We start from the raw sequence: 23,910 nt of genomic DNA, 5'->3' as shown, positions 1-23,910 counted from the left end.
AAAAGACTTCATACAGAGAATGGAGAAAGAACTGGCTTTTTTCTTTAGAGAAAATAAAAAAGAAGACACATCAATGCAGAACATATGGGATACAATGAAGGCATATGCCAGAGGCTTGATAATAGACTATACAAGGAAAAGAAATACCACGAAAAGACTAGCCTCTAAGACATTAGAGGATGAGTATAAAGGACTTGAAAAAGAGCTACAGAAAATGCCACAAAAAAAAGACATTAAGTTAAAAATGGATATAATTAAACATAAAATGGGACTAATGGAAAAAGAAGAACTAGCACAGAAAATCAGAGGTGCGAAACGGAACTATTTTGAAGATGCAAATGAACCAGGTAGGTGGCATATAAATTGAGAAAGGAGAAATAATAAAGGAAAATATTGCAATTAATAGATGGTCAAGGCCAAGTTGGCTATGGAAGTAAAGAGAAGAAGGAAATTATACGAGACTATTATGGGAAACTATACACACAAGAGAATATTGACGAGGAAAGAGTTAAACAGTACTTACAGAATGCTAATCTACCCCAGATACCTAAAGAGATTGAAACAATGCTAGAAAGCAATATAACGATGATAGAGTTGAAAGATGGCGGCGGCGAGGTGGTGAGGAGCGCGGCCGGAGGGAGGTTTGAAGGGCCGCAACGAGAGGGGCTGGTTTGTCGCCTGGTTTAAACGGCATTTTTAATGAAAGAAAGTAATCTGTAAAACAACTTGGGGGAAAAAGACAAGACAGAACACCAGAACGGCGCCGCTTGGCATGAAGCCTCTTTGCAGCCGACCCTGAGCGGCGGTCCGGGAATCCCATCTTGAGCGGGCTTCCTCTTGTTGGGTAAGGCGATCGAGCGATCGGCTGGGATCTAGCGGGCGGCCTGGCGGCCTGCGCTTGAGAGCCTCTGCAGCCCCGAGACGCTCCGAAAAACTTTCTTCGCCGAGGCTTTCTTGGAGAAGTCCCATTTTCCGGTTGCTAAAGGCAGAGGACAGAGCTTCCATTTGCGGGGCCACCTGAAAAGCCGATCCGACCCGTGGGGGAGGAAAAGCGAGGGTTCCCAGCGAGGGATTTTGCATTTCTTGGACTTCGAGTTCTTCGCTGCTTCTCCCGGGAAGGAGCGATTTCTTCGGCGCTGAGCCCATCCGCGCGCGGAAAGGAAACAGCCCCAGAGGGAAAGTGAAAGTGCCGGAAGCGATCGGGAAGGGCCGGCAGAATCATCTCCCCCAAGAGAAAGTGAGGACTGCAGGCGCGATCTCTGCTTGGCGCCCTCGGGACTCAGACTCGAATAGAACTAGTTTAGAGTAAATGTTTGGCGGATTGCTGGCCTTTCAAAAGATACAAAGATTCGTTCGTGGCACAAAGCGGCGTTCTCACGACCAGCGAAGAGAGCGCTAACAAACAGCCCGGAGGCGCAAAGGCAAGCGGGCGAGAGCCATCTCATTCATCAAGGGAAAACAAAAACAAATAGTTTCCTGTGAGCTGTTCAATCTCTCCTTCACTCAGATAAAAACCCTTGGATCATTGTGTTACAACTTCCTGTTTACAGAGTAATAGCGATCTGCTTTTCAAACAGCGATAAATTCCTCTCTGCCAGTTAAACAATTAACCCGTTCCTTGCAGACTCTTAATACTACCTCATTACCTCTAATCTTACAACTTTTCTACCTCATCAGCTATATCAACGATTAGATAATCAATTTCAATTTCTATAAAATATTTTATTAATGGTTTAACTGATTTATTGTTTTTAATTGATTAGTGTGATTAGAGTGTTTAGTGCAAATAGTGTGATTACTGACTAGTTTAAAAGATCAAAATCCATGTAATTTAATTGAATAGCAAAATCATTGATCTAGTGAATTTAAATGAACAGTGTGGTTAATAATTAGTGAATTTAAATGAACAGTGTGGTTAATGATTAGTGTAATTAATTGATTAATGATTAGAGTAATTAACTATTCAGGCTGATTGTTGCTCAGGAATATTATCTGACTTGAGAGATTACTGCAATTGATTGTTTGATATAATATTGGCTATATAGATTACCCAAAATTGTTCCTCTAATTAATTCAATCAACGTACTATTTTAACAATCCTACCATGCCAAAAAGAAAATCCTACGTCAAACCACAACCTAAAGAGAGATGATCCCCACCAGTGAACCACAAGACTCCTGCACATGCCTTAAATGCTACAAAAATCTAAAGGATAATGAAAACTCCATCAAATGTTCTCTGTGTAAAAAATACACTCATCATGACTGCTTGGGATTACCTGAGCAGATGATTCAATACCTAAAATCATCCAATGAGTTTCCACATATCTGCAAATCATGCAGACCCAAACTGGATCTGCCTGAAAGAGTTGATACCATTGAAACCATTGAAACATCCCCTACCATCGAAACCATTACAACATCCCTCAACATCATAGTAGCATCCCTGGGCGCCGTAAAAGAAAGAATATCCAACCTTGAAAAAAAGGACACAACGCAAAAACCTGAACATCCAATAGCTACTAACCACATCTCTACCAATCAACCACAATCCAATCCACAACCCAATCCACAAATAAACACAACCCAGACAAATATTGATATCCCAATTCTCATCAGAGAAGCCGTTGAGCGTGAGCGGAACGCCCAAACGCCATCTTATTTGGTCTAGAAGACATCAATGTCAATGATGACATCACAACTGTCCGAAACATCATCAGAAATTATCAAGCATCAACCATCTCCGCTGATGAAATACTTGACATTTCCCGCATTGACCGAGAGCTCAAAAATAGAGATGGCTCTGTGGCCCCACGCTTGTGCAGGGTCATTTGCAAAAATGAATCAAGCAAACGTAAATTCATTTATACTATAAACTCACTCGCCAAAACCAACACCATCCATAAGAACCTCCGTTGCCGCCCTGACCTAACCATACAGCAACGTGCCCGCTCCCGTGCACTCCGCATCGAACTCAAAAACCGTCTAGATAATGGAGAGAAGGACCTGTACATTGACTACCATGCTGACTGTATCAAAAGTAAACCACTCAACCCAATACTCAGCTTTTACCCTCAACCACAACCCTACCTCAACCCATCCACCATCACCCAAGACTAGGCACGCACGCCCCCAACTACCTCAATTCCAACTACTGCCGGCCTTAAATGCAAACTACTCAATGCAAGAAGCCTCGTGAATAAAATACCTGAATTTCTCTTCCTCCTAAATATGGCTAACTTCGACATTATATTTGTCTGTGAAACATGGCTCAATGCATCTCTCCCGACTCCATTACCACAGTAAGAGACTATCATGTTTACAGATCAGATCGTGAAAATCGTCGAGGAGGTGGAGTTGCTATATTCTATAAAAAATCCTTACATCTAAAAAATATCCAAGTTACCCAGGAGTTTGCCCTTCCTGAAACCATCATCTGTGAACTATCCTCAAATATCACAATTCGATTCTTACTATGTTACAGAGCACCTGATTATGACATCGAACATGTAAACAAGCTAAATACATTACTAACATGGGCTGCATCCTGCCCATACCCTTTTATCCTTCTTGGTGATTTCAATCTACCTCATATTAACTGGACCCTAAATGATTGTACAACTGAAATCATACACACAACCTTCTACAATGCTATTACAAATCTGGGACTGGAACAACTAGTAACCAACAACACTAGACTAAACAACTGCCTCGATCTCATCTTCTGCAACAGTTTGAACCTAATCTACGGAATACAATCTAAAGAACCCTTTTCCAGTAGTGACCACAATATGATCGACTTTTGTCTCAACATACATCCACACAAAAATCACCACAATGATGTAATCCCCTATTGTAACTTCAAAAAGGCAACTATGATCTTATAGACAACGATCTCTCATCCCTTGATTGGCAATCTCTATTCACTGGATGCAATACTGTTGAAGACCATTATAACATATTTTTACTTGAAGTCAAAAGAGTCATCAAACTATATGTACCAACAACAACTCCCAAAACAAAACAAAAAAGCAGATTACCCATATCAATAAGGAAACTTCAATCCAAAAAGAGATCACTCTGGCGGAAAAACAAATCTGGTCACGTTGCCAATTTCAAAAACCGATACAAAAATCTATGCCACCAGATAAAGACCGAATGCACCAATTATCACATTAAACAAGAGGAAAACCTTCTAAGCACCAATTCCACCCGCGCTTTTTACAATTTTGTAAACAACAAACTAAAAGACTCAAGGTCCATCCCTCCCTTGATAGGACCTGATGGTAAAGACTGCAACGACGACACCATTAAAGCCAACATCTTTAACACATTCTTCGGCTCAGTATTTGTAAACAGCAATGGATCATGCCCAATATTTCCTAGCCGTACCACAGATAACAACAATGATCTAATACATATCGATTTCACAGAAGACAATGTTGAAAAAGCAATACGCAACCTAAAACCATCTCTATCTATTGGACCGGACGGAATATGTGCCTACTTCTTAAGAAAGCTATCCTCTGCCATAGCCAAACCTCTAAGCATAATCTTTGAAAAATCTTTCAGAACCAGCTCCTTGCCTAACCTATGGTCACAAGCCACAGTCATCCCCATCTTCAAAAGGGAGACCCAAGCCTAGTTGAAAACTACAGGCCAATCTCCTTATGCTCGTCACCTGTAAAGTCATGGAATCAATTATTAACCAATCCATCATCCTTCACTTAGAGACAAATAACCTACTCTCCAATAAACAATTTGGTTTCAGGAAAAAACTATCCTGTAATCTGCAACTCTTACACTGCAAAAACATATGGACGACACAACTCGACCAGGGCAAAACAATAGACGCAATCTACATAGACTTCTGTAAAGCCTTTGATTCAGTGGTACCACGACAAACTACTCCTAAAAATAAAATCCTATGGTATCTCTGGACAACTGAATAACTGGATAGAAGCATTCCTGTCAAACAGACAACAAATGGTCAAAATTGGGAGCGTCCTATCAAATCCAGTACCTGTCAATAGTGGTGTTCCCCAAGGCAGTGTTCTAGGACCAACTCTCTTCATACTCTACATAAACGACCTCTGTGATCATATTAAGAGCAATTGCGTTCTCTTCGCTGATGATGTAAAGCTGTTCAATACCACAGACAATACTGCTACCCTTCAAAAAGATCTTGACTATGTATCCGAATGGTCAAACAAATGGCAACTTCAAATCTCAACAAATAAATGCTCTGTCTTACATATTGGCAAAAAAATCAGAAAATAAAATACAAGCTGAATAGTCAAGATCTTGTTGATGACCCAAGCTCTGTAAAGGACCTTGGAATACTCACCTCTAATGATCTAAGTGCTAGAGCACACTGCAACTACATAGCCAAAAAGGCATTAAGAGTTGTTAACCTAATCCTACGTAGCTTTTTCTCTGGTAATATCACACTACTAACCAGAGCATACAAAACATTTGCTAGACCAATACTCGAATACAGTTCATCAGTCTGGAATCCACACTACGTATCTGATATTAGCACAATTGAGAAAGTCCAGAAATATTTCACAAGAAGAGTTCTCCACTCCTCTACTCGTTGTAGAATACCTTATGCCACCAGACTTGAAATTCTAGAACTAGAAAACCTTGAATTACGCCGTCTTCGGTCTGATTTAAGCATGGTATATAAAATCATACATTGCAATGTCCTACCTGTCAATGAATACTTCAGCTTCAACCATAACAACACAAGAGCACACAATAGATACAAACTCAAAGTAAACCGCACCAAACTTGATTGCAGGAAATACGACTTCAGCAATAGAGTGGTCAATGTCTGGAATACTCTACCCGACTCTGTAGTTTCTTCCCCAAACCCCAAAAACTTTAACCTTAGACTGTCTACTATTGACCTCACCCCTTTCCTAAGAGGTCTGTAGGGGCGTGCATAAGCGCACCAACGTGCCTACCGTCCCTGTCCTATTGTTTCTCCTATTCTTTTATTTTTCTTGTATGTAACCATTTCATGTATTCACAACTATGTATACATTTATACTTATTATCTTGTAAACAATTGGCAAATCAAAATAAATAAATAAATAAATAAATAAAGTTAACTGAAGCACTTAAGAAGCAAAACGATGGAAAGGCACCAGGCCCAGATAGACTTCTGGCAGAATTTTACAAAACACTACAAGAATCGTTGAACCTTCCATTGCTAGAAGTTATGAATGAAGTTATGTTAAAGAAGAAGATACCTAAATCATGGTCAGAAGCTTATATTACACTTGTCCCAAAAGAGGAGGCCGATCCATTACAAATCAAGAACTATAGACCTATTTCCTTACTAAACGCAGATTATAAAATTTTTGCTTCAATATTGGCAGAAAGACTTTAAAAATACCTAAATAATTTTATCCACCCTGATCAAAATGGATTTCTGCCAAAGAGACCAATTAAAGACAATATGAGAGTAATCTTGGACACTTTGGAATACTATGAGGCACACCTTGAAAAACAAATTGCTTTGATATATTTAGATGCACAGAAGGCATTTGATAATGTGAATTGGCGATTCATGTTATTACAGCTGGAACAGATGGGCTTTGGTAAAAAATTTATCCAAGCAATAGAAGCTATATATCATAACTAAACGGCAAAAGTAATGATAAAGGGAGAACTGACAGACTCTATTGATATAAGAAAAGGAACAAGACAAGGGTGCCCACTGTTACCTTTGTTGTTTGTGTTAACTTTGGAAGTGCTAAATAGAAATATTAGAGAAGAAAAGGATATAAAAGGGATGAAAATTAAAAAGGATGAATTTAAGTTGAAAGCATTCACAGATGATCTGGTTTTCATTTTAGATGACCCACTAGGAACAACATCAATATTGATAGAAAAGATAGAGGTATATGGAAAGGTGGCTGGTTTGAAAATAAATAAAGACAAAACAAAGATTTTGACAAAGAATATGCTATCAAGACAAAAGGAAGAATTGGCAGATGTATTGAAAATTCAGGTCATGAATAAGATCAAGTACTTGGGGATACATTTGACAGCAAGATGTAGTACACTAAAAGAGAATAACTATATTAAACTTAAGCAGCAGATAGCGCTAGATTTGGCAAAATGGGAAAATTTACAACTGTCATTAATAGGGAGAATATCAACAATCAAGATGAATATATTACCCAGAATTTTATATTTGTTCCAAACAATTCCAGTTAGGCTTGGAAAAGATTATTTTGAAGATTTAAATAAAATTGTGTTGAAATATATATGGCAAGGTAAGAAAGCAAGAATAAAGTTAAAACTTTTGCAAGATGCCAGAATAAGAGGAGGATTTGGTTTGCCTAATTGGGAGTTGTTTTTCCAAGCTACAAATTTGATGTGGGTTAAGGAATGGATAACATTAAGAAATACTAGATTGTTGACATTAGAAGGACATTATCTGTTGTTGGGGTGGCATGCTTTTTTATGGTATAAAGGAACTAAAACACGGGTATTTTAGAAGACATTATATACAGGAGTCTCTGTGGTTAAACTGGGAGAAGACTAAAAGGCAATGTTATTTGAAAATTCCAGTCTGGCTATTGACTATTGAAGCATTTTCTTATCCTATAATATACAAAAAGGAACAAACAGTTAGATATGGTGAAATATTGAATGAAAAGGGTGAACTTAAATCTATGCAAAAATTAGAGGAACAAGGTATAAAGATGAATTGGTTTTCATATGCGCAAATACATTCAAGGTATGACAAAGATTCTAAAACAGAAGGTTTCTGTGATAAACTGACTGATTTAGATAAGATTTTGACAGGTACTGATCAAAAGGTGATTAAAAAATTGTATTGATATTTATTAGAAATTAAACTAGAAGAAGTTAAAGAAACTATGATTGTTTGGGGGAAGAATTTTGGATATGGGATTGATCTAGAGAAATGGCAAAAATTGTGGTCTCAAAATTATAAAATGACAATGTCAACACCATATAAAGAAAATTTGTATAAGATGTTTTACAGGTGGCATTTTCCCCCAACAAGAATAGCAAGAATGTTCAAGAACAAATCTGAAAAATGTTGGAAATGTCGTCAGATACCTGGCTCATATTACCATATGTGGTGGACTTGTGCGGATGCTAAAAGATATTGGACTAAAATCCACACGTGGTTGGAAAAAATGACAAAAAAGCATATAGACTTGAAACCAGATATATTTTTATTGGGAATTTTACCTGAAATATATAGTAAAGAATTGAAATATCTGATTGTAAATGTATTAACAGCGGCTAGGATTGTATTTGCCAAAAACTGGAAAAATGAGAAAATACCATCACAGGAGGAAATTATTAAGAAAATATTGGAATGTGCTGAAATGAGTAGATTGACATTTGAAATCAGAGAACAAGATGATAAGCAATTTTATAAAATTTGGGATCTATTCTATCAATGGTTAGACAATAAAACATGGTAATGAAATATGTAGATCTTTAGAAAATAATAAATATATAAAGATGCATTTTTTTCTTATTATATCTACAAAATGATTGTAGGATAGATTTGAGATGATAATATGAACTGTCATAAAACAAACTAAGTAAAATATGGATTATCTCGTAAAACATGAATGAATAATAGTATAGTCAAATGATTGATTAACAGTGATATTAATGTATTTAATATTTGATTGACAATATGAAAATCTATATAATGTAATTGTAATTGAAGACTATAAAATGGAAGCACAAAACAATTTGTAAACCAACCGACACACTGTATGTATATGGAAGATGGAAAAAAAATTGAACAGTGTGTTGTCTGGGCACAGTTTTAAGTAGAAATGCAACCTTAATCAACAATAATAAGCATAATAAACATATCAGTAATAATTGCAAAATAATAATAGAATTAGTTTATCCATCTTACAAAATTTTCAATACAAAAATTGTTATTATCTTTTTGATCTTTTTAGATTCTAATCTCTATGGTTAATAAATTAACCATTGGTAAAACAAGTCCTATGTTAAGAAGTATTCTGTTTCTTCCTTTTTTTCCTTTTAAATGTTAATCTATCTTTCTTAGCACATTCTAATATTTTTAATAACATTTTCATCTGTAGGGATCTCTTCATTTTTCCATTGTTGTGTGAACACAATTCTTGCTACTGTTAATACATGTAAAATTAAATATATTTTCCCTTTGTCATACTGTTCTGGTAATATACCCAGCAAGAATATCTCTGGTTTCAAATCTATATGTTGTTTTATCATTTTTTCCAACCAAATATGTCAGCTGGTGCTCCATTCAAAATCCAAGAAAGAAACACTTAGACTCAATTAATAAAAGAAAAGATATCTTTTACTGGAAATCAAGTGGTAGCATCAAAGGAATTCTGAATCTGAGAAAATGAGCGCGTAAATCACATATACAAAGTGATGGCAACATTCCCACCCAACAATAGTTCAAACTGTCCATCCAATTGAAATTTGTATGTAATGTCATGTGGGCATCTTCAGGTGGTGATGAGGCATCTGTCCATTGACCTTGGCCTATTTTGATAAAGAGGTGCGTTTGCGCATAGCATAAGAAAGAAGCATAAACAAGAAACTTCCCCCCAAACTTATACAATTTATTCTCTCAAACCTCCAGCTCGCTTTCCATAACTATTTCACCCCTCTTCCCCCCGTTACTTATGACAGCCGAAAGATGCAAAGGAAAGGAAAGAAATCTTGAAGGCTGACATTCAGCCCTCCTGCAAAAGAGGCGTTAGCCCTATAAAAGAAAGAGAATACAAGATAAAAGAATAGTATACATGTGACACAATACTACAATATTTTAAGGTTTGTCAGGATATTTAGCACGAAATGCTTGTACAAGCCTAGGGGCTCAAACATCCTTCTCATTCATCCATTCCGACTGGGAAGGAGGAAAGTGTTTCTAGACAACTAAATATTGGAGTCGACCTCTTTGTCTCCTAGAATCCAAAATTTCTTTAATTTCAAAATGTTGTTCACCCTCAATTAGAAGAGGAACGGGGGGATACCCCTGAGCCGGTCTCAGGTCGGAGGTATGTTCAGGTTTCAATAAACTAACATGGAAGACAGGATGGATTCATCTAAGGGTTTTTGGTAATTGCAGTTGGACTGCCATGGGATTCACAATTCGTTCAATCGGAAAAGGTGCAACATATTTAGGCCCCAGCTTTTTTTACTTTTGTGTGGTCTGCAAATATCTAGTGGAAAAGAAAACCTTGTCGCCAACTTGATATTGTTTCTATGGAGCTCTCTTTTTATCTGCAAATTTCTTATGAGCTTGATGAGCATCATCTACTTTAGACTGTGCATCCGCCATGAAGTTCTTCCCTCCTGGGATGTATTTCAATGAAAAATTAAACCGCTTGAAATACTGCGCCCAGCGAACTTGCTCAGGCGCTTTTGAGGTGTTTTTAAAGCCTCCAAATTCTTATGATCCGTCCACACCTCAAAGGGGTGTTTTGCCCCCTCTAGAAAATGCCTTCAGGTTAATAGAGCCCAATGAACTGCAAAAGCTTCATTTTCCCAAATGGCCCATCTTCTGTCTCAGTTAGTTTACAGGAGGTGTATGCACATGGTTGCAGAGTCCTCGCCTCGTTTGCTTGTAACACCGCCCCTATTGCTACATCATTTACATCAGCTTGGATTACAAAAGGGGCATCCATGTCCAGGTGCTTGAGCACCGGCTCAGTGGCAAACAGTCGTTTCAGCTTCTCAAAAGCAGCTTGACACTCCATGGACCACTCCAACAATCGACTAGGCTTCGGTTTCACATCCCCCTTGGTTTTCAGGAAGTTAGTAATAGGCAATGCAATCTTCGCAGAAGCCGGGATAAACCGACAGTAAAAATTAGCAAACCCCAGGAAACTTTTCAATTGCTTCCTGGTGCGGGGACGGGCCCATTCCAAAACGGCGCAAACTTTTCCTGGATCCATTTCTATACTGTTATGTGATATACGATAGCCCAAATAGTCAAATTTCTCTTGGTGAAACTTGGATAACTTCAGCAGCTCGAAGTTTTTTCAAAACTGATCGCACCACTTTCACATGTTCATCAAGAGTCTCAGTGTAGATAAGAATATCATCAAGATAAACCAGTACCCCTTTGTATAAATGTTCATGCAAAACCTCATTTATCATTTGCATGAATACTGCAGGGGGCCCCTGTAGATCAAACGGGAGAACGTTGAACTGGAAGCATCCCATTGGGCAATTAAAAGCAGTTTTCCATTCATCTCCCTCCTTGATTCAAATTTGGTAATAAGCTTCTGAAATAGAGTTTCGTAAAAATTTTCCCTTTGGCCAGGTGGGCCAACATGTTCTTCATTAAAGGGAGGGGGTACATGTTCTCCACCAACCCCTCCTCCCCCCGCTACTTATGACAGCCAAAAGATGCAAAGCAAAGGAAAGAAATCTTGAAGGCTGACAATGTATTTTATTTATGGATAGCATGAACCTGGTATCTGATTGCACTTCCAACATTTAGCTGATAAATTTGCATACATGTTTGATAGACTCATTGGTGGTAGATGCCACCTATAAGACATTTTATATAAGTTCTCCTTATAAGTCATTGACATAGTTAGCTTACAATTTCTGTCTCACAATTTCTGCCATTTATCTATTGGGTAGCCAAAACTTTTCACCCATCTTATCATTGTTTCTTTCACTTGTTCTTCTTCCAGTTTAATAATAAATAATTGTACATTTTTAAATTAATTTTTCATCTCTCCCTAGTGTCAGTATTCCAGCAATCACCCTAAATTAAATCATGATTCTCGAGCCAAACTTCAAAAAACTTCAAAGAATTTATTAGAGACGATATACTGGCATTGCCCTGTATGAAGCCAACTCTGGCATATGTAATTTACATCACCTGTGACCTGTTTCCCCCCTCCCCCCTGGGTGTCTCATAAACCAGAATCTCCAATTAAGCACGTTCACGGGGTGGGTGTCATCAATCACGTTCTCCAATTAAATATATTTGCAGACAAAAGCTCTGGTAGTGTAGTTACAATCTTTTAAAGATAAGTGTTGGAATGTACTTTTGATTTCAAACTGCTACACTGCTCTTCCAGATTTCCTTCCTCCAAACCCCCTCCCTTTTTTATGGCAACTTCTAAAACAGGCATAGGAATGTTTTATGAGTTGACACCTAGTAGTATTTGATCTAGTTCTGTTGGTTCTTTATAAAAGCCATACATTCTTGCGTCTTTCTCATATCTTGATTGTATTTGCACATGTGGCCACCATGCTAAATCAATCCCTTGATTGGTCAGTTCTTGTTTAGATTTGAGTTCCCCTTTGTCATTCAAAATGTCCTTATATCTTACAACTTTTTCTGCATCAGTCACATTATCAGTGTCTCCATTGTGGAGAGCCAGTGTGGTATTTTCATATAATATCTTTCTTTAACTTTTCCCCATACTAACAATAATATATTTCTAATAAAATGTCTTTGAAAGTATCCATGTATTTTATTTTTGCCATGCCATAAAATAACATGCCACCCCAATTGGAGATCATGCCCCTCCAAATTAAATAATCTTTTCAAATCATCTTTGAAGCACACTTGGTTGTAATATTTTCACTTTGTCCTAGCACATTGGATTCACTCCATGAAAGCACAGTATATTCTGGAAAAAGAGAACCTGCAAAAGTAATGAAACTTGAAGGGAGGTTCATCCCTTCCAATGGGGAAGTTTTCACAAAGTTGAAACATGTATTTTTAATTCCTTTCACTTCCCAATTTTTTGGCACAAGGGCAGAGTATCAAGTTACCTTACACTTTATTTAACTTCATTTAGATGGTCTTTGCTCTGTAGCTTAGTTAGCTAACGCTTTGCCAGTAATAAAGATGTTTTGGCATCCATCTTCTATCGCTTATAATGTTATATTCTTTGAACTGTGCTAGGTTCAATGAACTGTATTCCCGTGGTCAGTATGAGACTGCAGCAACATATGCAGCAAACTGTCCTAGAGGAATCCTACGCAATGAAGAAACCATGGAGAAATTTAGGGGTATGGAGCCTGATATGCAATCTTCCTCTTTTGTATATAGTCTTGAATATCAGTAAACCATAGTCAAAAGTATAAATATTTTGGACAGTTCTCTGTCTTTGTGATTTAAAGGAACTGGAGGCTTATATTTAATTAGTTTCTATTGATATAATTACTGCCATACTGAATATGAATTAATTGCAATTGATAGCTAAAAAGTACTTTTGATCCTTCCACACATAATTCCTAGTTTCACACCTTTCTATAGTTCAGGGGTCCCCAACCACCGGTCCGCGGACCGGTACCGGTCCGCAAAACAACTCCTACCAGGCCGCTGGCTTGCTGGGCGCCGCCATCTTTTTTTGATGAAAAAGTGCTTCCGGTGAGCTTTTCCGGATAGAAAGCTCACCGGAAGCACGTTTTCATCAAAAAGATGGCGGCGCTGGCGCCTCCAGTGAGCTTTTCCGGGTAGAAAGCCATTTCTACCGGAAAAGCTCACGAGCGCTAGCCGCCATCTTTTTGATGAAACGTGCTTCCGGTGAGGTCACCGGAAGCACTTTTTCATCAAAAGATGGCGGCGCCAGCTGATGCACGGCTACCGGGCATGCGGCGCCCAGCTGATGCCGGTACCAGGCCGCGGCGTCAAAAAGGTTGGGGATCACTGCTATAGTTCTTTATAAAACTTTTCAAATGATATAAAATAAAGAAATATATGCTCATTTTCTTAACTAATAGAATTCTGAGTTCAAATCCTCCTTTGATAGAAGGTCTGAACTGGAGAAAAATTGCTGGCATAGAAAACAAACTGCAATCAAATGTTTTTTAAAATATTGCTTTTCCCCTTCAGCTGTTGGTCATATTAAAGGGAAGATCCTCCCTCTGCTTTTGTATTCTGATGCACTCATAACCACAACCGTTGCTATTAAGAAGCCTCTTCCTGCAAATTTGACAACTGGAGCCATCAAATGCGCCTTAGCTGAGAAACGGTTAGACTTGGTGATGCATTGGATCACTTTGCACAAGTAAGTGGTCATTCCGACTTCTGACTCAGTAGCAGAAGATATACATTATGTACAAGAAGTCCACAGGTCATTCTGTGGGAATTCCAGATAAGTATGACAAATGTTCAAGAATATCATGCCCTTGGGCACTGGCATATTTTCAGGATAGCAGGTGCTGAAGAATACTATTATTTCTGAGAAATCAATCTTTAGCAGTATATTCCAGACAACAATTCTTAAAGGATAACAGGCATTATTTTCAAACTGAATTAGCCCATCTCCATCAAACTCAATTCATGTGAGCTGAAGGCAGGGTAGAATAAGAAATCTTTCAGAAGGAGAGCAGGATATTTATAGTTAGGAGAAATCAGCAAGAATAGAATATCTATTATATGCAAGTTTCATTGGAGCAAAACCAGCTACTCCAGTGACAGTTTCTTTCAAAAAGGCTATAGGAGAAAGCGTCCAATTTAATAAGAGAATTAGATTTATTGTTTACAGCTCATCTTCCATTATTAAGATTGCATCTGAAGTGGAATTTCAACATAGTCCATCTCCAGAAGTTTCTGGGCACAAGGAGACTATTCTACCCTTGGATATTCCAAGTCTTACACAATGGAGATGCGCAAATGGCTCAACATGCAGTACAAAAAGGAGGAAGCAGATTTCTCAGCAATTCTCAGCAAGGTCTTGTGTTGCTCTAGGAACAAAAGCACCACGGTACTGAAAAGAGTCCATGAAAGAGATCTTTAAAAGATACTTACAATTTCACGTGCAGCTGTGACCACCTTGGTGAACATGGCAGGGTAGCCAGTTTTTCCATTTCTGGTAGAAGCAGCAATGGTTTATTAAAACAAGGGCAATAATAGAGACGGCAATTAATACCAGAGAGAAATCAGTCAGATCAACCCTATCATCCATAGGCTGCCTTTCATCCCTATATCCTAGTTGCCTTTGGCTTTGGGGTTGCTATTGGGGATTGGGGGCTCTGAAGCCTGGGATGAACTCCTCTTCCAGGCTAGGTTATGAAGACAGCCAACCTGTAGCTCAGTCTCCAATTCCAGATGCAGTTGAAATCCCTGAAAAGCGCAGGGAATCCAGGGTCAGTTTTCAGAGGCAAAAAATCACCAGCTGAATGGGAAAAAGGTGTCACCTTTGAAGCAAATCTTTTGGGGCTCATGATTTCCTCTGCAACGTCTAACAAGCCGATAAATGCACTCCAATGAGGCTTATGAAATTAGGGATAGATATAAAGCATACCCCTTCTCTCATTTTTATTCCTGGTGGATATTTTCTGGTGCATATTCAGATCTTTTTTTTTTCCTGTCTCTTTATTTTATTTTATTTATTTTGATTTGTCAATCGCTTACAAGATAATAGGTATAAGTATAAACATAGTTATGAATACATGAAATGGGTACATATAAGAAAAATAAAAGAAACAATAGGACAGGGATGGTAGGCATGTTGGTCACTTATACATGCCCCCTACAGACCTCTTAGGAAAGGGGTGAGGTCAATAGTAGACAGTCTAAGATTAAAGTGTTTTTTTCTTGTTCTTGATTTATTTATTTATTTATTTATTTGATTTGCCAATTGTTTACAAGATAATAAGTATAAGTGTATACATAGTTGTGAATACATGAAATGGGTACATATAAGAAAAATAAAAGAAGAATAAGAGAAACAATAGGATAGGGACGGTAGGCACGTTGGTGCGCTTATGCACGCCCCTACAGACCTCTTAGGAAAGGGGTGAGGTCAATAGTAGACAGTCTAAGGTTAAAGTTTTTGGGGTTTGGGGAAGAAACTACAGAGTCGGGTAGAGTATTCCAGACATTGACCACTCTATTGCTGAAGTCGTATTTCCTGCAATCAAGTTTGGTGCGGTTAACTTTGAGTTTGTATCTATTGTGTGCTGTTGTGTTGTTATGGTTGAAGCTGAAGTATTCATTGACAGGTAGGACATTGCAATGTATGATTTTATATACCATGCTTAAATCAGACCGAAGACGGCGTAATTCAAGGTTTTCTAGTTCTAGAATTTCAAGTCTGGTGGCATAAGGTATTCTACAACGAGTAGAGGAGTGGAGAACTCTTCTTGTGAAATATTTCTGGACTTTCTCAATTGTGCTAATATCAGATACGTAATGTGGATTCCAGACTGATGAACTGTATTCGAGTATTGGTCTAGCAAATGTTTTGTATGCTCTGGTTAGTAGTGTGATATTACCAGAGAAAAAGCTACGTAGGATTAGGTTAACAACTCTTAATGCCTTTTTGGCTATGTAGTTGCAGTGGGCTCTAGCACTTAGATCATTAGAGGTGAGTATTCCAAGGTCCTTTACAGAGCTTGGGTCATCAACAAGATCTTGACTATTCAGCTTGTATTTTATTTTCTGATTTTTTTTGCCAATATGTAAGACAGAGCATTTATTTGTTGAGATTTGAAGTTGCCATTTGTTTGACCATTCTGATACATAGTCAAGATCTTTTTGTAGGGTAGCAGTATTGTCTGTGGTATTGAACAGCTTTACATCATCAGCGAAAAGAACACAATTGCTCTTAATATGATCACAGAGGTCATTTGATATGGAGTAAGATATGGTCTTAAAAGAAGAAGAGACTTTTAAAGTGTAGAAAGCTGGGCTTTGGTAAAGTATACCCTACTTTCCAAAAAGAGAAATGTATGAGGACAAAAATTGTGTTGTGAGTTCTTCAAATGTGCTTGTTTTCTGTTTCCCATATCATTTTCTCTTTTTTTTATCATAACTCTTTGATTCTATGTTATTCTTTTAAAAGAATAAGATATTTTTATTATCATCATTATTCACTTTTCTTTACAATGCCCAGAATTTGTAAATTACCTAATGATGTTTTGTTCACTTTGTTTCTCCCAGGTTGGAATACTCTGAGGCTGCCGGTGATGCAATCTTTAAGTATGCAGATGTGGATAAGCACAACAAGTCCCAGTGTCTAGCTTTGGCTCAAATTGTATACAGTGAGTGTGGGGCACACAAAAAAGCTGTTCTATGCTTGTGCAAACAGGGCCAGATTTATGGAGCCATGGATTATCTACATCATTTCCAACTTCTGTCCACAGGTATATTTCAGAGCTATATTGCATTTATTTCTCTGCTTTAAATTACATCTGATAGTGTTATAATGATGTTTGGGTGGTTTTCAGTACTATCAGGACATATGCATGCATTTGCCTGCATGCGTTATATATGAGAAAAGGATGGAATGAATAAATCTAATTCAATGCAAAAGTTCTGCAAATGTGAGTATGTGTATATGTTTCTATTCTCCCGGTGTTGCATATGTGCATGTGTATGTACACTAGGAAGCATAAGGCAGGCAGCATATGCTGCACTCTGTTCATTCTCCCAGGAAGGAGGAAGAAGAATGCAGTATTTTGAAGTGTTTCCCAATTGCGTTTCTTATGGGGATACTGTGGGGAATTGTTTTCTTTGCTACCTGATTTTATCTTTCTTTCTCTGCCACCCCACCGCCCCCACCGCGCACGCACAAATTTGGCCCCTTTCAATTAAGGACATTTTCTCCTCAAACAATCCACTGAACATGTGAATAAGTTGAGCAGGTATGAAATGGTTTTTAAATACTATGGTTTTTAACATATGACCATTTTCTCTCCAGCGAATTTTAGTATACTTGTAACATCACCGGCTACCCCTAAAATGATATAAAGTCTGTCTTCCATGTATTTATTCTGACAGAATTCATTTTCGAAGAATTAAACATTTTATTGCAGGTCCACCTTATCATGACTGATATTGTTAATGAACCGGTCCTCCAGGAGTTACCTAATTGAATCAAGAAGTTGTGTGCTGAACAAAGCGCTGTATTTCTTGGTAATTCCCAAACCAAGGTTGAAATCAGGGATGTCTGTGCCATGGTCAACACCAACCAGAGCTATCAAAGTTCTACCTGTTTTTACATGCATGTGGTACACAATACAAAGTGTGACATTTATCATCAAATCATGCCTTCCATTTTGATATTGTTCACATACCAACACACATTACAGAGGCCCACAGTTGAGAGGTAGAAAATGCTGTTTATTTCATTGTTCTTTTAATCTTTGCTTTAAATGATTAATAAATGAAAAAGAGCTCTTAGGTTATATATCTAAAAATGCAATAATTCCATACAGTATTGAGTTTTCAAAGGTCACCTCTGCTCATTTTATGCTGGAAAGTAAAAATGATAGATACGCTTTTCAAGCTGCAAATATAAATATATCTGAATATTTTTTTTCTTTTCAGGCTTTCTAACCACTGTGCTGTTTGATTTCAGAAGATTATATCTATTTACTGAAGCACTGTCCTCGTATAGATTTCATCCGTTGCCTTACTCAAGAATGGAATGGGAATCCACCAATCATGTCCCTTGGGGAAACCATCCTTTCTCTCATTGGAACAGAACATGAAATACATGGCATACGCTTGTTGGAGGATATTACCAAAAAGGGCAAGGGTAAATATAGCTTGACTACCCTAGAAATAGATCAGGCTAAGAAATTACCTTTATTGTACCAGCTATAGTAACAGAATCTTGCAAGTCTGAATGTGCTTCCCCATCCCTCCCTTTATCTTTGTGTGAACTAGGAAGGGGCTTGTCTGAGATGTTTTCTCAAGATATTTTCTTGGCCTGAACTCAGTCCCCTCTTATCCACTGTTGTCATGGTAACTCTTTTCCTCCTGCCCCTCAAGGCCATACCCTATGACAGGGGTGTCAAACTCAAGGCCCACGGGCAAAGATCTGGCCTATGGGGTGCTTAAATCTGGCCCATGGGGCCAGACTGGAAATATCAAAGGAACGGCCCATGGTGCCTCTGCCGGCCAAAGCCGGCCATGGGGGGCTGCATGCGTCCCTGTGTAGCCCATTTTTGGCCTCCAGCAGCACTCTGCCAGCCAAAAATGCCCACGTGGCCGGTTTTTGGTCAGCAGAGTGTTGCTAGAGGCCAGGGAGGCTGCACGGGGGCCGCACAGGGCCTCCATGTTGCCCATTTTTAGCCGGCAGAGTGCTGCAGGAAGACTGGATTACAATTATGTAGCCTCAAGTAAGTGCCTGATCTGTATAGAAAACAAGCAACATCCTATGTTAATACTACAGTTTATGGCCAGATTTTATATACTGTAGGTCCATTTAATCCACAATCCACAATCTATAATTGACAGGCATTTTTATTTACTATCATGAAAATTTACCTCTGCTATTAAATCTTGTATTATCATGTTATTTATGCTATTGTATTTTTATTAATTGAATAATAAAAATACAATAGTATAAATATCTTTTCTGCTTGCAAAAGCAATTTACTATTAAACAATAGAATATAAATTTAGAAATAAAAAGTTTAGTGTAGTTTGGAGAATAAATAATGTTTGTCCGTAATATCTGGTAGAAGAGATAGAAAATTGTTATAGTAAAGAACTGTGGAAAGAAAGAGAAAGGGAAAAATGCATCTTGAGCCTGTGTCAACCAGAAACAAAGGCAGGCAGGCAGGCAGGCAGGCAGACACGGAGCCACTGGATTGAACTGCGGGCGGCGGGCTGAGGGTGAACGGGCGCTGTCGGGAAATGTGGGCAGGGTCCAACAGGAAAAGCCACCCTGCCGGCTTCTTTGGGCTTTAGCGTTGCTCCTGGGCTGAGGTGGAGGAAAGAAGGAGAGGAGCAACTGAGAGGAATGAGGTTCATGCAGACACCTGAGGGACTGAGGCTGAGGGAGGCAGGGCCTTCTCAGCGCCATCCTGTTCACGGGACCTTGCCCTGAGCCGCTGGAGACAGCTGTGCCTTTCTGCAGCTGCCGCACCAAGCGGGCAGGCGGGGGGCTCTGGGGTTGGCGGGGTGGGGTGAACAGGCGCTGGCAGACAGCCACCCTGCCAGCTCTTTGAAGCGGTTTTCCTGGGCTGGTGGAGGAGCAAGAAGCGACTGAGAGAGGAATGAGCAGACACCTGAGGATGAGGCTGGGGAGGCAGGGCGAGGCGGGCTTCTCAGCCGTCCTGCAGGACTTGTCCTCTGGAGACAGCTGTGGGCCGCCGCCGCCGCGCTCAGTTTTGAACGCTCAGCCTGGCGCAGTTCCTGAATCTGCAGCTGAAACCCTCCGTTTTAAATGTCCCAATAGAAGAGAATATCTGTCGCTCAGGGTTGCAATGAGGAGGCATTGGCGCTCCCTGAACTTGGTGGTTTGCTGGCAGGCGTTTTATTACCCGACTAGGTAACAACATCAGATGTTACCTAGTCAGGTAATGAAACGTCTGCAAGCAAACTCCCAAACTCGAACTCCTCCCCACCCCGGTCCTTGAAAAAGTGTTTCTGCGTGAAACTGGTCCCTGGTACAAAAAAGGTTGGGGACCACTGATGTAGGGGAGAGATTTTGATTAGAAAATGGAGAGAGAAAGGGTTAGATTTTCCTTATGCTTCAATCATAATTCCAAAGTTGGACTTAGTTTTCCTTCAAATTAAAATTTATCCACTTTAAACATTTTCTTGACAGTAACACCTGCTGAATGCTTGCTGTAATTTAATTTAGAATCATACCAAAAAAGTATACATTTTTAAACAGTTACTGATTCAGAGACAAAAAGCAACAAAATATTCTTTGTCTGTCTTCTTTCTCAAACAAATTTGTAGATACATTGGAACAAATTATTTTAAAAGATTCCTCCAATGTGGAAGGATGGAAGGAGATAGCTGAAACATGCCTCCTTGTCAAAAAAGAAAATTTATACAAACTTATCATCTCTATCCTTGCTAGCCTGGAGGGAGTGTTTGAAATTCCAGCAGATGATGCAGAAGATGCCAAATTAATGGAACATGTGTTCTTGTAATTTTTCCACAAGGCACGTGGAGGAGCTCTTTGTCCTAGGAGTTGTTTATATTGGCTGCACAAATAACAACACAACTTCTTCATGTTATTTCTGTTTTAAAAACATAATATATTTAATACCATGAACCTGATTTGATTGTGCTAGAGTTGTGGCTTATGCTTGATCATTTGTCCTTGTTTTACTTTAAAAATGGTGTTGTTTTCTGAAGTAATTTAGCTGGGTTTACACCAGATCACTTCTGATTTTTCTTCCCTTTTTCAATAATTTGTTTTCTCCTATTTTTTCTTCATAGGGACAGGAAGTTGAATCAATTGTTGGAGATACAGTCTTTCCTCTCCCAAAAGTCACACTTATTTAATTTTTAAAATCATGTTGCTTTTACGTTGATACATTCAGTGGCAAAATTAGAAATTATCTTAATATACCTATGGATAGGACAGGGATGGGCTTCAAAAATTTTAGCAAAGGGTTCTCTGCCCACCTGCTGGGTGGGCGTGGTCATGATGGGCATGGCCTAGTCAGCCTCCTGCACCACGGCGGGGGGGACGGGACGTTTTGCCCTCCCTGGGCTCCGGAGGCTTTCCTCGAGCCTCTGGGAGGGCGAAAACAGCCTCCCCAGGCTCCAGAGGTTCTCTGGAAGCCAGAAATAGGCCCATTTACAGCCTTTCTGAACTTTGGGGAAGCCTATTTTTGGCCATCCCTGAGCCTCCGCACGCACTCTGCACTTACCTGCATCCAAAACGGGCCACGTGGGGACTCCTGGGAGGGGCAGGTTGGGGAGGGTGAGGCCAACCAGGAGTGGGATTTGGGGGTTCTCCAAACTGCACAGAATCTTAACTCCCGAACTCCTGTGAACCCCCAGCAGCCCACCCCTGGGATAGGATGCTCACAACTTAGCTACAGAGTTATTCTTTCCATTCTATGAACTGGAATGAAACTGGAATACTTCCTGGTTTCTCCCATGGGATCAATATTTTTTTGTCTAATGGTTTTGTAACTTTTGTAGTCTTTCCTGGCATGGTTGTTGGATTATGAAAGGTCTAGTCCCAGTGTACCAGAAGGTACCAGTTGGTGTTTAGGCTACCATTGCACACAGATTCAGCATTAATTTATATTTATGCTATAAATAAGTTATTTAGAAAATGCATCCTATTATGAAACATTTTATTATACCCTAACACTGAGCCCAAGGGAAGCCTTCTGGGAGCAAACCCCCCCAGAAGTCTTCTCTGAGGCTCAGAACACCCCAAAACAGAGTGCAGGGGAATGCTGCGTGGCCCTCCATCCTCCATTTTCTGCCTTCCTGACCCCAAGGGAAGCCTTCTGGGAGAAAAAACGCCCACCCAGGAGGCTTCTCTGAGGCCCACAAGGCCCAAAAAATGGGGGGTGTTGCTGCAAAAAGCAAACAATAAACTGCCCACCTAGTCACATGGCCATGCCCCCTGCCCACGCCCCCTGCCCCCCCCCTCAGAACCGGTAGTAAAAAAAATTGAATCCCATCACTGGGTGAGATCAATAGTGGATAGTTTAAGGGTAAAGGAGTAGGGGTTTGAGGATATAACAACAGAGTCAGGTAGTGCATTCCAGGCATTGACCACTCTGTTGCTGAAGTGGTATTTTCTGCAATCAAATTTGGAGCGGTTTACATTGAGTATCTGTTGTGTGCTCTTATTTGTTGCGATTGAAGCTGAAGTAGTCATTGACTGGTAGAATATTGTAGCAGATATTTCATAGAGTTTTTTGATAGAAAGTAAGGAAAAAATACATGTTCAACAATGTATCTGCTTTTCATAATGTGTATTAAGCAGGTTGATAAGGAACAGCTAAGAATTAGACCCGGTGTCAGCAATCCGTGGCTCTGGAGCCGCATGCAGCTCTTTGGGCCCTCTGCTATGGCTCCCTGTTGGGTGATCCCACCACTGGCTGGCCCCGCCCCTCGCCCTCCCAGTCACTCCTTGCCTGGCCTGAGAAGGTAAAATACAAAAAAAACAGAAATGAGAGGGAGGGAGGGAGAGAGAGAGAGAGAGAGAGACCCATTTCCCACAGAAAACACCAGGAACCACAAAACCTGGGTAAGCGTGGCTGGGGGAGGGGGTCATGTGACTGGGTGGGAGTGACATTGAGGTTGCAGACCCCTGAGTTAGACATAGATTTTGTGACAAAAGACTGAATATCAGCAACTATGGCAGCATGGCCCAACGTTTACTTTTCTTTTTCACTCCCCCATTATTTCTCTTCAAAGATTTTGTCAGCACAAGCCCAAATGTTTGTTGTGAGATATTCTATGCTATATTTGAATGTCTTTTTAGTTCCCAAGATTGCAATACAAGCCAAGGACATTCTCACTCTGGAAAGCTGTAACTCTGCAATCATATATGCAGTAACGATTCTTGGAGGATGACATTGAACTTTGTGTATGTGTGTGTGTGTGTGTGTGTAGGGAGAGAGAGAGAATTTCAAGGGAAGTTCTTTATGGCAGTGGAAAAGTAAAAAATAAACAAGAAGCTACATCAAGCACAGATGGTCCCATAATTTTCTCCAAGATACTGAATTTTGATCACGGGATGGGACCTCACCCAAATTCCAGATACTGTAAATTGCCAGCTCACTAGTACTGCATTGTCTCTAGACATCATGTTAACTTTAGGGAGTTTTGCTGACACCACCCAGCCACAGATTCTTTTCCTTGGCTCAGAAAATCACTGTTGGAATCCTGTGTCACTAGGATATATATAGTGTGATGGGGGGGGGGGAGGGAGAGAATGTGTATGGGTGGTTTTGTAAGGAAAGAGAACGTAAGTCTAGGCGAGTAAACATAGTATTTTCAAATGACATCAGTCATCAGTGATATCAGTGCAAAGCTGTGTGTGTGTGTGTGTGTATACACACACACACACACACACACACACACACACACACACAGCAAGAGTGGTCCCTGCATATATGATTACAGAATTACAGCTTGTGAAGCAACTGTGTGGGAGTCTCCTTGGCTTGTGCTACTGGTTTATATACAAGG

General features: G+C 39.5%; 1 protein-coding gene across 2 annotated transcripts in view; it reads left to right on the top strand.

Annotated features, from left to right (window-relative positions):
• The window catches only part of CLHC1 (clathrin heavy chain linker domain containing 1), a 47,496-nt gene extending 24,610 nt beyond the window's left edge, over positions 1-22,886 (top strand). For both annotated transcript variants that reach the window (XM_087961082.1, XM_087961087.1), the window contains exons 8-12: positions 12,949-13,055; positions 13,882-14,056; positions 16,936-17,138; positions 18,356-18,535; positions 20,695-22,886. In XM_087961082.1, coding sequence (XP_087817208.1) covers positions 12,949-13,055; positions 13,882-14,056; positions 16,936-17,138; positions 18,356-18,535; positions 20,695-20,891 — 862 coding nt within the window. In that variant the 3' untranslated portion in view covers positions 20,892-22,886. The remainder of the gene's footprint in view (positions 1-12,948; positions 13,056-13,881; positions 14,057-16,935; positions 17,139-18,355; positions 18,536-20,694) is intronic.
• Positions 22,887-23,910: the final 1,024 nt, after the last annotated feature.

The sequence above is a fragment of the Notechis scutatus genome, chromosome 1 (genome assembly GCF_049901735.1).
Source record: "Notechis scutatus isolate UNSWTSFEM ecotype Mainland chromosome 1, rNotScu1.2, whole genome shotgun sequence".
NCBI lineage: Eukaryota > Metazoa > Chordata > Lepidosauria > Squamata > Elapidae > Notechis > Notechis scutatus.
Note: the sequence above shows the minus strand (reverse complement) of the source record. Positions and strands in the feature narration are given on the sequence as shown.